Below are 13,203 nucleotides of genomic sequence, written 5' to 3' on the forward strand. Positions count from 1 at the left end.
GCACAGATCTGTAGTCTATGTGGACGGGCAAATGCAAGGTTAAAAGAGGCCGCCAACCTCTTTAAAAAAAAAAAAAAAAAATTACAATTACGTGTAAAAAAACCTTAAATTCTTTTTATTTTGACTTGGAAATTTGTATGAATTCTGTAGTGTCTCATACCACAAACCTTTCTGGCATTGTTTTTAACAATTGAATAACCTCCAACCTTATCTTTACTAATTACTTGCTTTCTATGTCAGGCATGCCAAGACGGTCCATGTCAAAATTCTGCATCTCCTGAAGGATTTTCTTCTCGTCTTGCTCATCGCTTAATGGTTGTCTGTATGTTATACACATGAATGCGATGGGGATCTCTAGGGGTACCTTGTAGTTAGGCTCCCTGGCACCCCAATAGTTCCGGGGATGCACAACCAACTCAAATGGCTCAGGAGGTCCCGTCACAGGTTTGTAATGCCTTTGCAATTCTTCTAACTCTCTTTGCAAATTTTTTCCGTCCCTTGGATCTGGGTTCATCCTAAATGGTATTTTGCAGTTTTAATATTTCGCAATGAACTTTTTTAATAATTAATAAATATACACAACATAAAAAGCTCAACTTTATTGAAAATGTTTTACTTTGATCGGTTGTGACATTTAAGTTTCTCATCTGAAATATATCATTTTGTTTGGTAAACTAACTGGATTCAAAAAGAATAAAAATTAAATAAATTACGAAGGATTGATACCACTTTGGTGGTAGTATACATTTTGTATGATTGGTTGTTTCTTTGACAGCTTTTACGTCATTTTGGTTTTCTTTAACTCCTGCTATATGCAACGTATATAGCATATACTATATACTAGGTGCATAAAATTAATCCTTGTAAATATTATTTCAGCATAACAATAATACTGCATGGTGATGCACACAGAATGGATTTATGTAATTCCATAGTAGAATATCACATTTGAAATATAATATATTATTTTAATGGTTTAGTTTAGAATCAATGTTGACCTTTTTTCCAAAGATTCTATTTTAATTTAAAAACACTACATTAAACAATCACAATCCCTAACGAACACAAGAAAATTCCTACAAAATATGGTGTAGAAAGTGATTTTAGATTGTACTATTAAAAAAGATGCGTCCATAAAGTAAGTGTTATCATTCCTATTTGTTATCAACAGTGTTACTAAATAAAATAATATAATATTTACAATTAAACATTCGTACCTTTTAATAAAATTTCTTCGTAAGCACTTAAAAATTGGTCGAGTTTTATATCAGCTGAATCAATTTTAGATCCAAAATATACCCTATTAAACCAAAAATCATTTTTAAGTAAAGTAAGTTTCACAATTTAAAGTTACCTCTTACTAGAACTGTGGCTTTTGGCACTTTTTTAATACGTCTTTAGAGGAGTATGTCGAGTTCTTTCTAAGATAGCTAAAAACCACGTGGTGAGTAAAATAAAATAAACATGTTTGTGTAATATGGTAACGATCATTGAGCAATCATATCTGAAACTGCTCGTATCTATTGATAGCATTTTTCATGTCTCCCCATTGTTTTAGTAGATATTTTTGTTTGAACTTTCAACAAATAACTCTCACAGCTACAGTAGAGACTTTTTTGTTAATATTTGTTATCATTGAAAACTGGAATAAAATGTCATAAAACATTAAAATATTTTAAAGCTCATCCCCAAGTTGTTTTCGTGGTTCCTAAATTATATATTCTAGTTGTTTGTTCTTATATCCTTAACCCAATGTTTACTTGATTGACGTCAAAAATACCCTCGCCGCAGCAAAGCTGTCGACTATGCGAATTTCCATCCGCCTGAATTTATTTTTAACTAAATCTATTTAAATAACATTAGATTTAACGAATACCTAGGTTATAACAACATATAACATGGGAATACATTTTTTTGAATTTTTTCTGATACCAATAACCGTACAAAACACTTTGATATACTACGTTATTTGTTTTTTATTTTTAAAACATCTAGAGATAAATTGGGAAATCTTTGTTTTGAGGGTCAAAATGAAAAAAAAAGATTTTAACCCATAAAACCCCGTTCTCATGGTCCGATCATGCTGGTTCGCAAACTCAATCAAGTTTATCCCGTCTTACACCAAGCCGAATTTTATAAAAATCGGAGAAAAATACTCTAGCTATCGCGTTCACTGACACATATATAACTTCATATATATTTCCCTAAAGGGTAATTTGCTAACATTAATACTAGTTAATTTCAGACTTATTGCAATTATGTTTCCCTGAGGTAAATGAGAACAGAATTGTAAAAAAGGTAATATACTTATAAATATTGTACAAACATACACTAAACAAAATAAATAACAGTTTTATGACTTAAATAATAATGTATCCGGATCGTAGTTAACATCACGCGGGCGTTGGTATTATTTCCTCTTCCTCCTTCGGCGGCAGAGAATGACGTTGAGCTGGGTCCAACATGAGCAAACCTTCCTTATCTTGAATAAACTCAAAAGACAAACTGATTTTGTTGCTTTGCATTCCATAGCTTATCAATGTTAATATCTCCTTGAAGAAAGGATCGTCTTGTTTTGCAGGTCCTGGAAAAGTGTGGTTCTGAGTTGATAAAAGAAAATAGCGTTTTCTGGCTTTCAATGGTTATATTACAATAATAATAATATGGCCAATAATCTGCTAGATTAAGTTTTACTGATGGTAAAATATTATTCATATTAAAGTTTAAGTGCTATTTTAATTATTTCATGTTTATGAATTAAAATCAGTATAGACATAAAACAAGAGGGATGGAGCGCTCTAATTTTGAAACTTTAAGTATTATTTCTAGTGTAAAATAGGAATTTTGTCTAACTAAAGGAATAGGTAAATTTTTTTCTAACTAAATTTCAAAATCATAATATGTTGAAATAACATTTGGTTATATATTTAACCATTTTTTCAAACCATAACATACACTTTCAAAACCAAATATTTTCATTTTTAATGTAGATTTAAAACCATACGAATACAGTTTTTTTTATATATTGTTAAAATCACATTTATCCTAAAGTAAGAATATTAATGGTTATGGCACTTCAATTTTAAATCAAAAGTTGTCCTCAATACTTATTTTTATATTAAGTATTTATATGAAGGGATTTTTTATTATTAAGGAAAATTTCATAAAATACTCAGTTGGATTATGATATAAACGTATTTACCTGGCAATCTACCAAGGACGCTAACTTCAAAGAATTTTCCATTATATTTTGCCAGTTTCTCAAACATCCTCGACGGTGCAATATCCCATCCTCGTCCTTCATATAGGGTTCCGTCTATCGTTACTATAAAACTGAAAAACACAGGGAAAATTCGTGATATTAACTACGCCTCATTTAACAGTTGCTACCTAACACAGATGTTTAGAAGGAAGATGTGACTCTATTCACGTTTGTCAACTGTCGATAGACTTCAAGACCGGTTGACGGCTGAGACCACATATCCATATACCTAATAAAATAGTTTTATTATGCTTAGCGGAAGCGATGCAACGTAATTTCTTTAGAATTTCGAACACAATGAAATATATTGTCAAAGGATCGGGAGCCTGCTAGAATAATTGTGGATAAAATAATGAATACGAAGTTGGTTTGGATTTGAACTAGTAGTCTTCATGGCTGCAACTGGACCTTGGTGGAGACCTTAATTTTCAGAGAAGCCTATAACAGACGACTTATATAATACTTGTATCATAAAGATCTGCAACTGTTGATATTTTAATAACATTTCTTGATTTGCATTGCAAAACGAAACTTTCTTAACAATATAAAAGTAGCCTACAATTTGGGCAACCATTTCAAACATTATCTTTCAAAATGATTTTTATTTATTTTATTTTTTGGTAATATTTTTTACTGTAATTTTTAATTTGAGTTAATAAACGAAATATAACTCCTATAGTTATAAACTATCTTAACCATGGCTCACTTGCTCTGTATGTCCCACATGCCCCTCTCTATATGTGCTTGTTGAGTTTGTTTGATAAACTCTTTACTGTGAGGATGTGTAGTGTCGTTATATGATATACAAACGTATGGTACAGGGTGGACCAGTTTCTTCACTCTTATTGGAGGACGAGCTCCCCATTCGTGCCTGGTGATGTATCCACGCTGCTCGAACGTTCTGTAAAATAATAAAATATCTCGTGTTTAAAAGTTGTAACGCCTTAATAATAGAGTTTAGTTTTCATATGATTAACAAAACGCTGAAAAGTTCCTTGTACTATAATGTATAAGCTAAATAGAGGTTCATATGGGTTTATGTGTTTTTCAACATCTTAAAACGCTTGAATAAAAAAAAATGGTTTCACACACTACAGCACGTTGGACTATGCACAGAATGTGCGGTTGTGGCATAGCTACAATTTGTTATTGGTGAAATTTGAACCCGAGACCTCCGAAATCGAATCAATGTCTTCTATCACTAGGCAAGCCTGCTCCCCACCTATTAATACAGTGTTCAACAGAAACAAAATGAAATCACAAGCTAATATAATGTTATATACCCTTAGTAAATTCGTTTTATATACCCATGCAGTTCAAATGAGTTTCCTTTGTAAATACTCAAACCCTTACTTAGGTTGTATAATTTAACATCAATAAAGAGTAACAATAAATAAACTAAAACTAACTAAGTAACTTGTTGCTCAAAATATGAATTTAACTAAAAGCACTAGTCACCTTAAAATTAAGGTCGAGGTGATTTAACTTCAAAACAAATGTTAAAAATATACAATTTTGAAAGAACAAACAATACTAATACAGTACGATTCTCTAGCATAAACGTTGTAAAACAGTTGTAAAAAACGTCACCACATGACCCAAATCTTAAGTTTTCATAAATGTTGTCAACCACACATCATTAAAACACAAAAGAGAAAATACTTACTCATTTATGGGGTGGTTGGTTAAATCGGATTCTTCATTAGGATTCATGCCAGTGTTTTATTTAAATATTCAATTAGTTATTATTTCACTCCAAAACAAAATATAAAAATTGAAGAAAATTCCCCAACATTATAAATAGTAAAAATTACGAAATTACAAATCTACTCAAACTTCAATTTCTGGCCATATGTTAGTCAGTCAAATGAAGTAAAAACGCATTTATAACACTCTTCTCACATTCACTCAACTCTAGGCGTTACTATAACAAAATATGTGTTGAAATTAATTGCTCCGTATCTGTAATAGGTATCATTATTTATCAAGTAACGGCTTCATAATTTAAAACATAAGGCTCCATCTCTATGCAGCTGGTTTATTAGATACAATCGTGGGTGTTTTGGTGACAATTTTCATCTAAAAATCTATTGTTTATTAAACTAAATACATTCCTGTGACAGCTCTGCTGGTACAAAAGTTAGTACATCTGTCTGTAATATTGGATATAGTTAAACGTTGATTTTAAACCGAACATTTTAAACGACTTCTGATCTAACTGATTGAAAACTCACAGAGGTCATATGATAATAATAATCCGTGGTTTTTTATGTTAGTGTAAATATTTAATTTTTATAGTTTTAGGACTATCTATTCTAATATTTCTGGTAGGTACATAAAAACTGTTTGCTGTTAGGAGCACTGTATTCAATGTTAGACACTTGGGTTTTACATTTAGTAGGTACTGAAGAGGTCTATATAATAAAAAGTGTACATTTTTCTTGTAAAAAAATATTTATAATTTAAATATATATACATTGTTAGCTGGAAGATGAGAAACATATACTATTAAAACAAGTGTTATTCATTTTCATAGTATTTGTTCCATATTTCGTTTATAACCTAGCTTATTCAATATATTTTGATAAATATACTTAATATTTTTCGTGATATTGTTTCAGTCAAAAACACCCACCCGTCACAAAATACATACAGATAACATTACTGCTTGAGTCCACTTTGAAGTCCTATGCTTCTTAAGCTTCTTCATTACACTTCATTCGTTCATTAAACTGCTTAGGGAAATTATTCCCGATCATGTAAAAGTTTTCGTCCAAATATCTGTTGTCGACTCCAAACTGTAGTAATTCCAGCATTGCTATTAAGGATGGGTCGTCCCCGGGCTTACCTAAATAAATTAGTAATTTAAAAAATAATATAACCACTCGTGTTCAAAAAGTACGACCTAAATGGACCGTAAGTAACATTACTAAAAATATCACAAATGAGGAATAAAAAAACTTGATGTTTTTGTTTTGAAGAATATACTTTACAAAATGCTTAACGAAAAAATTATGTTCGAACTTATACTATTACAGAAAATAATATTGTACGTAAAAGTGTTTTCGTCACTAAATATTCGTTATTCTTTTACACACGAGTGCTTGTACTTGTTTTATTTATTACTTAATGTTACGACCTTCAAATAAAGAGAAAAACTAGTTTCAATATTACTATGTTGAGTCGAAACTAGTTGCCATAATACAACATCAAAGATCACATAAATGCAGGTGCTTATACCAATTTATAGTATTTAAATGTGATCAGGAGGTTACATTTAAATAAAATTACGTATTATTTTGGGCAGAATTTCTGTGATGTGTTTCTAACATTATTATAGATTAAATGTCCTAATATTCCAATTTGGCAATGTAATAAAGGTTCTAAAGTAATCAATCATCATACAATAAAATTATAAAAGTGATTTCTTTATAAGAGAGGTTGTTTACCTTTGTACCAAAACACGAAGCGAACTCATTATAGTAAAAGTGTTGACAACAGTTTGTTGTTAGGCAGACACAAACTTACTAGTTATTTCCATTGTTAGCTAAATGGTAACAATATAGAGTGTAAATCACAAATCACAATTTTCTAATTCACCTTTTACTCGTCCAATAAACGCGATGTCCAAATAGTTCCCTCCATTTGTACTGTCTCGTTCCTCAGGCTGGTTGAACCAACCTCTTCCTTCATATATAGTTCCATCTCTCCCAATCACAAAGCTATAAAACCACTTTACTTTAAACAAAAACAATATCTGAGAGCAGATACAGCATTTCCACCCTTTTTCAATTGCAATCTTTACACAACCTTTTCAAAGATGTGTTAGATAAACTTGTCTTGAGGAAGGAGCTATTTTGCAATGATATATATTTACTAAGTATGTATAGGCCTATAAGGATAACAAGAATTACCAATTGAAAAATGCGTACAGTACGAGGAAAAAAACTATGAAGAAAAACGCAAGTAAAATTGACCTCAATTCGTTGTTTTTCAACTTTTCGACTATCCTTATCACGAGTTAAGTTATTTTACCATAAGTTATCGTTAATAATATTAACATTAAGGTAACAACTAATTTAGTGAATCTTAGCAAGGGAGATCCTTATAGCAAGAAGTTTACTAAAGAAACACATCCAGGCCTACTTAGTAACTATGAGAACCAAATTTAGATATGTTCTTTGTGCTTAAAGAGGGGTCTGACTTAGGGGAGGTACGAATGAGGCATTAGTTCAAAATTCCTCCGTGAACAGCGCTGTAGTAGAGATCACTTTGGCAATGAAGATTTACTAATCGCAAAAATAGTTCTGTTCATAAAGTAAAATTATAAATGCCTCAAATTCAATTTTATTATTTTTTAATTATAAAATTAAACTATCATAACCTAACCAAACTAACCAAACTTGCTGATAATTAAATAATATAACAAAAATTTAGTAATAGAAAAATTAATTCTGTTTATTAAATAAAACTAGAAATTGCTCAATTAAAATTTTGCAATGACTTAATAATAAAATTAAACTGTCATAAACGAACCAAACCAACCAAACTTGCTGATAATAAAAAAAACTTGGACAAAAAGTTTATGCTACCAACGGGATTCGAACCCGGGACCTTCAGCATATCAATCCGGCACGCTAACCATTAGACCATCGAGGCCGATGGCTATGAATCGTTTTGTTACGGTAATGGTGTTTCCTCAGCTAATAAGAAGTCCACAGCTGTCATCGTAGCCTCTTCTATACCTCCCCTGAGTAAATACCGCTTAAAGAGCTGTATAACTTTGCTATATATATATCATTTTTACTTTAATAAACAAACTAATTTATAAAATACAAAAAAACGTTGTACCATTTTGAACTATCTACAGAAACACATTAACGGGATTGTATAGTGTTTGCAATAATAATGTAGATTTCTCACCTACATTCAATATCATCAAAACCTTTGACGTCCATATGGAGTTGTTGTGCCTTCTTTACTATCTGCATGTCCACCAAATCTCTGACTTCTATATAAGAGAAAATCGCCTCTAAGATGGGGTGGATCATTGGAGTAGTTCTTTTTGGAGCTAAAGCACCCCATTCTTTTCTCTCAAGAATCTTTAAGGTTGACATTAAAATCCGTACAAAATATGAGTTTATCCTAAACTTTCAACATTTTATAAGTATTCTGTTGAAGTAAAAGTAAAATGTGTATCTGTTTTGTAAACATAGTCTTAAAGGTCTATGAATATGACAATAACTGACAATATTGTTGAATGAAGTTTAGATAAAAGAATATTACCATGTTATCGGTGATAGTAGTTTGATAAAAGTAAAAGATAATGGATGCATAGGAACCAACACACGAGATGTTTTAAACCCCCGTTTATTTACAATAATTACAAGTTTAACATCAGATGAAATTAAACCTTATCTGAGTCTATGATCAAAAAACATAGAGATATAACGACAGTATATACAAATGCAGGTTATGTATAACTTATTTCAGGTGAATATTGCTTTCTGTCAAATAAGTTGGATGTGGTTTTTAGTCACTTTGATAAAGTTTGAAAATTAATATTTATCTGATTATAGCTATGCTTCATTACATTATTCAATCAAATTGATTAAAAATATTTATAAATGACAATATTGAAAATATTGCTTTTTATCTCGTGACATCTACCTCTATGCTTATCAAATAGTAAAGTGAAATACTAATGCATGCAAAATTAAATTTAGAATTTATATTTACATACAAAATATATTTATTCATCAAGGATGCATCGTACTCAACCAGATCAGAAGATATAGCGTTTACTCTGGACTTGGAATCTCTTCGAATTCGTTCATGAACATATCCGGTGAATTGTCATCATCTTCGTTGCAGTCTCCATCCTTATTTTCACTTATTAATAGATAATGTTCATCCAAGAACCTTTTTTCACTTGCAAAGTCCAACAGTTTAGTCAATGCTATTAACGGAGGGTGTTCCTCAATGGATTTTCCTGCAAAATTCCTTAGTCACTAACAATACTACAAGATCACGCCACTCATCCTACATTCATGTCCATTCATACTTTGCTTATAATACCTACATTTGTATGGTCACCATTTTAGATTTAAGTATTTAAGTATTTGTGATATTGAACTCTTGTAATATCTCCCTTTATTTTTCATGCAGAAGCAAGTATTCCAAATAAAATAAATAAGTAAAATGTTGAAAATGACAGACCATAAAATTATATTATTTTTCTGTAAGACAATTGGTCCTAATTCCTTTTTTTATTAGACAATATTCCTTCTAATAACAGCCCTCTAAACACGATCATGATGAAAATAATAACCAAAAGTTATTTTTGCAGCAGGCAAAGAATGACGTATGAACTATTTTTGTGTATAAAACAGTTTAAGATATACAAACACGTGTTAATGCATAATGCACTAATACTATGGTTTAGTCTTTAATAATCGAAAGCTCATACCTTTTACATCTCCAATAAACCCGATGTCTAGGTAGTTACCTCCTTCCACTTCTCTTTTCTCTGGTTGACAAAACCACCCCCTCCCTTCGTATACTGTGCCATCCTGACCAATCACGAAGCTGTAAAAGGTTTCCCATGAATTCCCCAAGTACTGATGATATTTAATATATTTCTCATTGTCACTTAAAATTCACCAGACACTCTCTGCCAAAGATAAATGTAAATATGAATTTTAAGGTTAAAATACTTAAATACATTAAAAATCTGGTGTCACGAAATCCCTTGTACAGAGTTTTGTGACAAATGGTAGACGTGTCAAATATAAGTAGTAGAGACAACTTATAGATATGAATATGATAAATTTCGTGAATATTATATACTGTATAAATACAGCTCACTTCACGAACAAGTAGATACTGTTTGCATTGAAGTGGCTGTGTTCAAATCCACTACTCATCGCTATTCGCTAACGTGGTAAGGAAATGGCTTTCATATCCATTATACAATCCCATACAAATAAAACAGTCGTGTATATGGTTCCTTAACCATACGAAACCCATTAGCTTAGGGACATTCTAAAATTAATAGAATACTATTTGGCTTACAGAAAGAACATTTTAATACCCACCTTAAAACAATCTGTGGTTTAGATTATTTTACCAGCAGAAATCACAATAAGTCCGATAATATTTGTAACACGTAACGTTAAGTATCATTCAACAAAAAAAATGTAAGGGTTTTTTTATGGTTCACTCCATCTATTTTTTATTGAAATGTTCGACTATGTATAAAACATGTTAAATGTTTGATGGAATAATGTCTATTTCTTATTACGTCTGCGTTTTATGGTTACATATATAAAGTGAAATTTCAATACATTAGAAAAGATTTACAATATCATACAGATGTGTAGGTTACAATATCATATAAAAACTAATTGCTTAAGTATAGAGCAATTGGAAACAAATGTATAAAATGTAAAATGTACAAATGTATGTATGTATAATTAGTCATCATTAAACCTAGGCTTACCTACAATCAATATCGTCATGATCATGACTATCCATGTGAAGTCTTTGAACTCTTTTAAGTATTTCCATATCAAAAATATCCGTAGGATCAATAATAGAGAAGGCGATTAACATGATAGGGTGCTCCATCGGGATAGACTTTCTAGCGGGGATCGCTCCCCACGTTTTCCTAGGGATGATATTTAAAGGCATTTTATAACCACTCAAAAATAATTCGACTTAGAAGTTTTAGGCCTACATATCACAAACGATTTAATCTCTCACAAAGTGTTTCTTAAAGGTGTTAAGATGTATTAGGTATCAAAATAGTAATCGAAGGGTAAATGAATGATATAATAGTCATAACAAAGATAAAATATAATTTTTATGTAAATAGATAGTCTCGACCAACCTTCAAAGTATTGTAGATAGTACCAATCTGTGATATTTGTATTGGACTAGATAAACTGTTAGTTCTAAATTTAAGATTTTTGGAAGTGTATAAGTTAAGTAAAACGCTTATCGTTGTTTTTGGATACTGCATGTATACACCTTGGTTAAGGCACATGATACCGTGTTGGGATTATTTTTTAATGAAAACATATAGTGGAAGCACTACCTACATTAAAAAATTTATTATTTAGTTTTTTCTTCTGGTAATAATAATAAATAAATTATAAATATTAGCAAACATTTAAAATATGATGGACTAAAAAAATTATTAATCTTATTCAAAAGAAAGTGTTTAGTATTTGACCTTTGTGTTTACCAAGTAAGCATATTTTAGCGAATCATCCTCAAGGTAACTATTGCCGTAACTGGCAGGTAAAACCAAGACCCGAGACCAATATAGTTTTTCATTTAATGTCCTTTGAGGCCAAAAACACTGTTCGTTCAAATTTGTATACATGTACGACCGTGAATGCGATTACTTTAGTAATTTTTGTCCGTTTTTGATAAAATTCGGCTTGAAAATGTAGGGCGGTAAAACTTGAATAAGTTCGCGAACTAGCATTTAAACATGGTTTATGAAGTAAAAATTGGATGTTCCTAATTTTCACCCTTAAAACATAAAATTTTAAAAAGATAAAAAACAAATAATTCTATAGGTCTGTTGAAGTGTTTTTACGGCTATTGGTTACGGAAATTTAAAATTTCCATGTTGTTTTTTATGGAGAATAAATATACTGTTTTAGTTTTCTTGTATATAGATAAATGTTGAACAAACTTGGTACATTTATGTTACACATTATTTTATACAAAGCTATAAATTTGTTTATAAAGACTCAATTTACACAGGTCAAGTGTAAGAAAGGGCCATATGGCCTTAACTTTTGCCTGTCTAAATGAATAATTTCTCATTTAATTTATATTTATTACCCTCCCTGTGGCAGCAAACCTAGGTACTTGTTAAACCTAATGCTATTTAAATAGATGTTATTGAAAATCCAATTAGACAAATGGAAATTCGCTTAGTTTTGCAGGGTTGCATAGAGTATTTGTAAATGCAAAAGCATTCCTACAATTTATATTGTACAACATAATATTAAAATATTGCAAAGCGCTTTAAATAAATAGCCTTGCAGTGTGTAAACATAAATTTTATATTTTATAAAATACTCTTGATTATTTTAAAATACCGTCTATTGAGTTCCAATCACTCTCAAATTCAATAAATGATGAGGAAAGACAACTTTAGGAATAGCTTTAAGGAGATATACACTAGAACGACAATTTTGCTAATAACTAACATCCAGTATACCATTTTTCCATACCATTAATAATATACATCTCTCACCTGACATATTACACTTCTCGTTAAATGATTTTCTTTCTTTGTAGGTTACAACAAGAGCAAAAGTATGTTTTTTGTTTATTTTAAACACGTAGCTTATAACTTAATTTCTTAAAAACCAGTTTTTCATAAAAATCATAAATAGTTCTAAAACAAACCCAGATGCTCTGAAATGTAACATTAATATTGGTAACATTTCGTTTCATTAAGTATCTTCTTGAATTAGGTATGTGTTGAATCTAGTAGTCCCATTTTTCTCTGCTTCTTCTGCCAAAAGAGTCATTACGTAAAATCTATTGTTGTTCCTCTGCGTCACTGAAAATAAAGAGTTATTACATAAATATGCAATTGTTCTCCTTAGTTAAAATGTAGCTAGCTTAGAGACAAAACAAATAAGTATTCAACATTTGAAGTAAATTTTAAAAGTCTAGGGACCACTGAAGTTGTAATAAAATTTTCAGCTACAGCGATGTTCAGATACTGCTAATGCTAAAGGTGTGACATTATTTCAAGTAAAATACTCCTCATCAAAATTAGTTTCAAAAGAGAGTAATATACCCTTGAGAAAGTAAGAGATTAATATACTGTGGACTAATGTTTTAAAGTATACACTATTCTTTAAATGAGTAAGTAGGTTTTTAGTTAGCTTTTTGTATGTTTTCCATTA

At 30.5% G+C, this 13,203-nt stretch overlaps 3 protein-coding genes across 3 annotated transcripts; all 3 read right to left on the reverse strand.

The window, feature by feature from the left end:
• Nucleotides 1-2,383: 2,383 nt before the first annotated feature.
• On the reverse strand, nt 2,384-5,004 carry LOC128985357 (peptidoglycan recognition protein-like). Its single transcript, XM_054404783.1, has 4 exons — nt 4,929-5,004; nt 3,969-4,163; nt 3,203-3,333; nt 2,384-2,584 (listed from the first exon to the last, which is right to left on the reverse strand). The coding sequence occupies exons 1-4, from the start codon at nt 4,973-4,975 to the stop codon at nt 2,394-2,396; spliced, it is 564 nt and encodes a 187-aa protein (XP_054260758.1). The 5' UTR covers nt 4,976-5,004; the 3' UTR covers nt 2,384-2,393.
• Nucleotides 5,005-5,796: 792 nt separating this feature from the next.
• Nucleotides 5,797-8,447, reverse strand: LOC128985336 (peptidoglycan recognition protein 3-like). The gene is made up of 3 exons (XM_054404751.1): nt 8,186-8,447; nt 6,863-6,984; nt 5,797-6,110 (listed from the first exon to the last, which is right to left on the reverse strand). The coding sequence occupies exons 1-3, from the start codon at nt 8,377-8,379 to the stop codon at nt 5,959-5,961; spliced, it is 468 nt and encodes a 155-aa protein (XP_054260726.1). The 5' UTR covers nt 8,380-8,447; the 3' UTR covers nt 5,797-5,958.
• Nucleotides 8,448-8,938: 491 nt separating this feature from the next.
• Nucleotides 8,939-11,049, reverse strand: LOC128984920 (peptidoglycan-recognition protein 3-like). Its single transcript, XM_054404290.1, has 3 exons — nt 10,764-11,049; nt 9,732-9,850; nt 8,939-9,254 (listed from the first exon to the last, which is right to left on the reverse strand). Exons 1-3 carry the CDS (start codon nt 10,952-10,954, stop codon nt 9,064-9,066), a joined length of 501 nt encoding a protein of 166 aa, XP_054260265.1. The 5' UTR covers nt 10,955-11,049; the 3' UTR covers nt 8,939-9,063.
• Between the last annotated feature and the right edge of the window lie 2,154 nt (nt 11,050-13,203).

This window comes from Macrosteles quadrilineatus, unplaced genomic scaffold (assembly GCF_028750875.1).
Source record: "Macrosteles quadrilineatus isolate MER2022 unplaced genomic scaffold, UCM_ALF_1.0 Scaffold_2__2_contigs__length_208266976, whole genome shotgun sequence".
Lineage (NCBI taxonomy): Eukaryota > Metazoa > Arthropoda > Insecta > Hemiptera > Cicadellidae > Macrosteles > Macrosteles quadrilineatus.

What these genes read in the sequence shown, in the direction of transcription:
- LOC128985357 (XM_054404783.1), bottom strand. Translation starts at nt 4,975, where the DNA reads ATGAATCCTAATGAAGAATCCGATTTAACCAACCACCCCATAAATGA. An exon ending in ACCAACCACCCCATAAATGA is followed by an intron (nt 4,164 to 4,928) that starts GTAAGTATTTTC and finishes ATTATTTTACAG; the next exon opens with AACGTTCGAGCAGCGTGGAT. An exon ending in CGTCCTTGGTAGATTGCCAG is followed by an intron (nt 2,585 to 3,202) that starts GTAAATACGTTT and finishes ACACTTTTCCAG; the next exon opens with GACCTGCAAAACAAGACGAT.
- LOC128985336 (XM_054404751.1), bottom strand. Translation starts at nt 8,379, where the DNA reads ATGTCAACCTTAAAGATTCTTGAGAGAAAAGAATGGGGTGCTTTAGCT. An exon ending in TTTGATGATATTGAATGTAG is followed by an intron (nt 6,985 to 8,185) that starts GTGAGAAATCTA and finishes GTGGTTTTATAG; the next exon opens with CTTTGTGATTGGGAGAGATG. An exon ending in GTTTATTGGACGAGTAAAAG is followed by an intron (nt 6,111 to 6,862) that starts GTGAATTAGAAA and finishes TAATTTATTTAG; the next exon opens with GTAAGCCCGGGGACGACCCA.
- LOC128984920 (XM_054404290.1), bottom strand. Translation starts at nt 10,954, where the DNA reads ATGCCTTTAAATATCATCCCTAGGAAAACGTGGGGAGCGATCCCCGCT. An exon ending in CATGACGATATTGATTGTAG is followed by an intron (nt 9,851 to 10,763) that starts GTAAGCCTAGGT and finishes AACCTTTTACAG; the next exon opens with CTTCGTGATTGGTCAGGATG. An exon ending in GTTTATTGGAGATGTAAAAG is followed by an intron (nt 9,255 to 9,731) that starts GTATGAGCTTTC and finishes GGAATTTTGCAG; the next exon opens with GAAAATCCATTGAGGAACAC.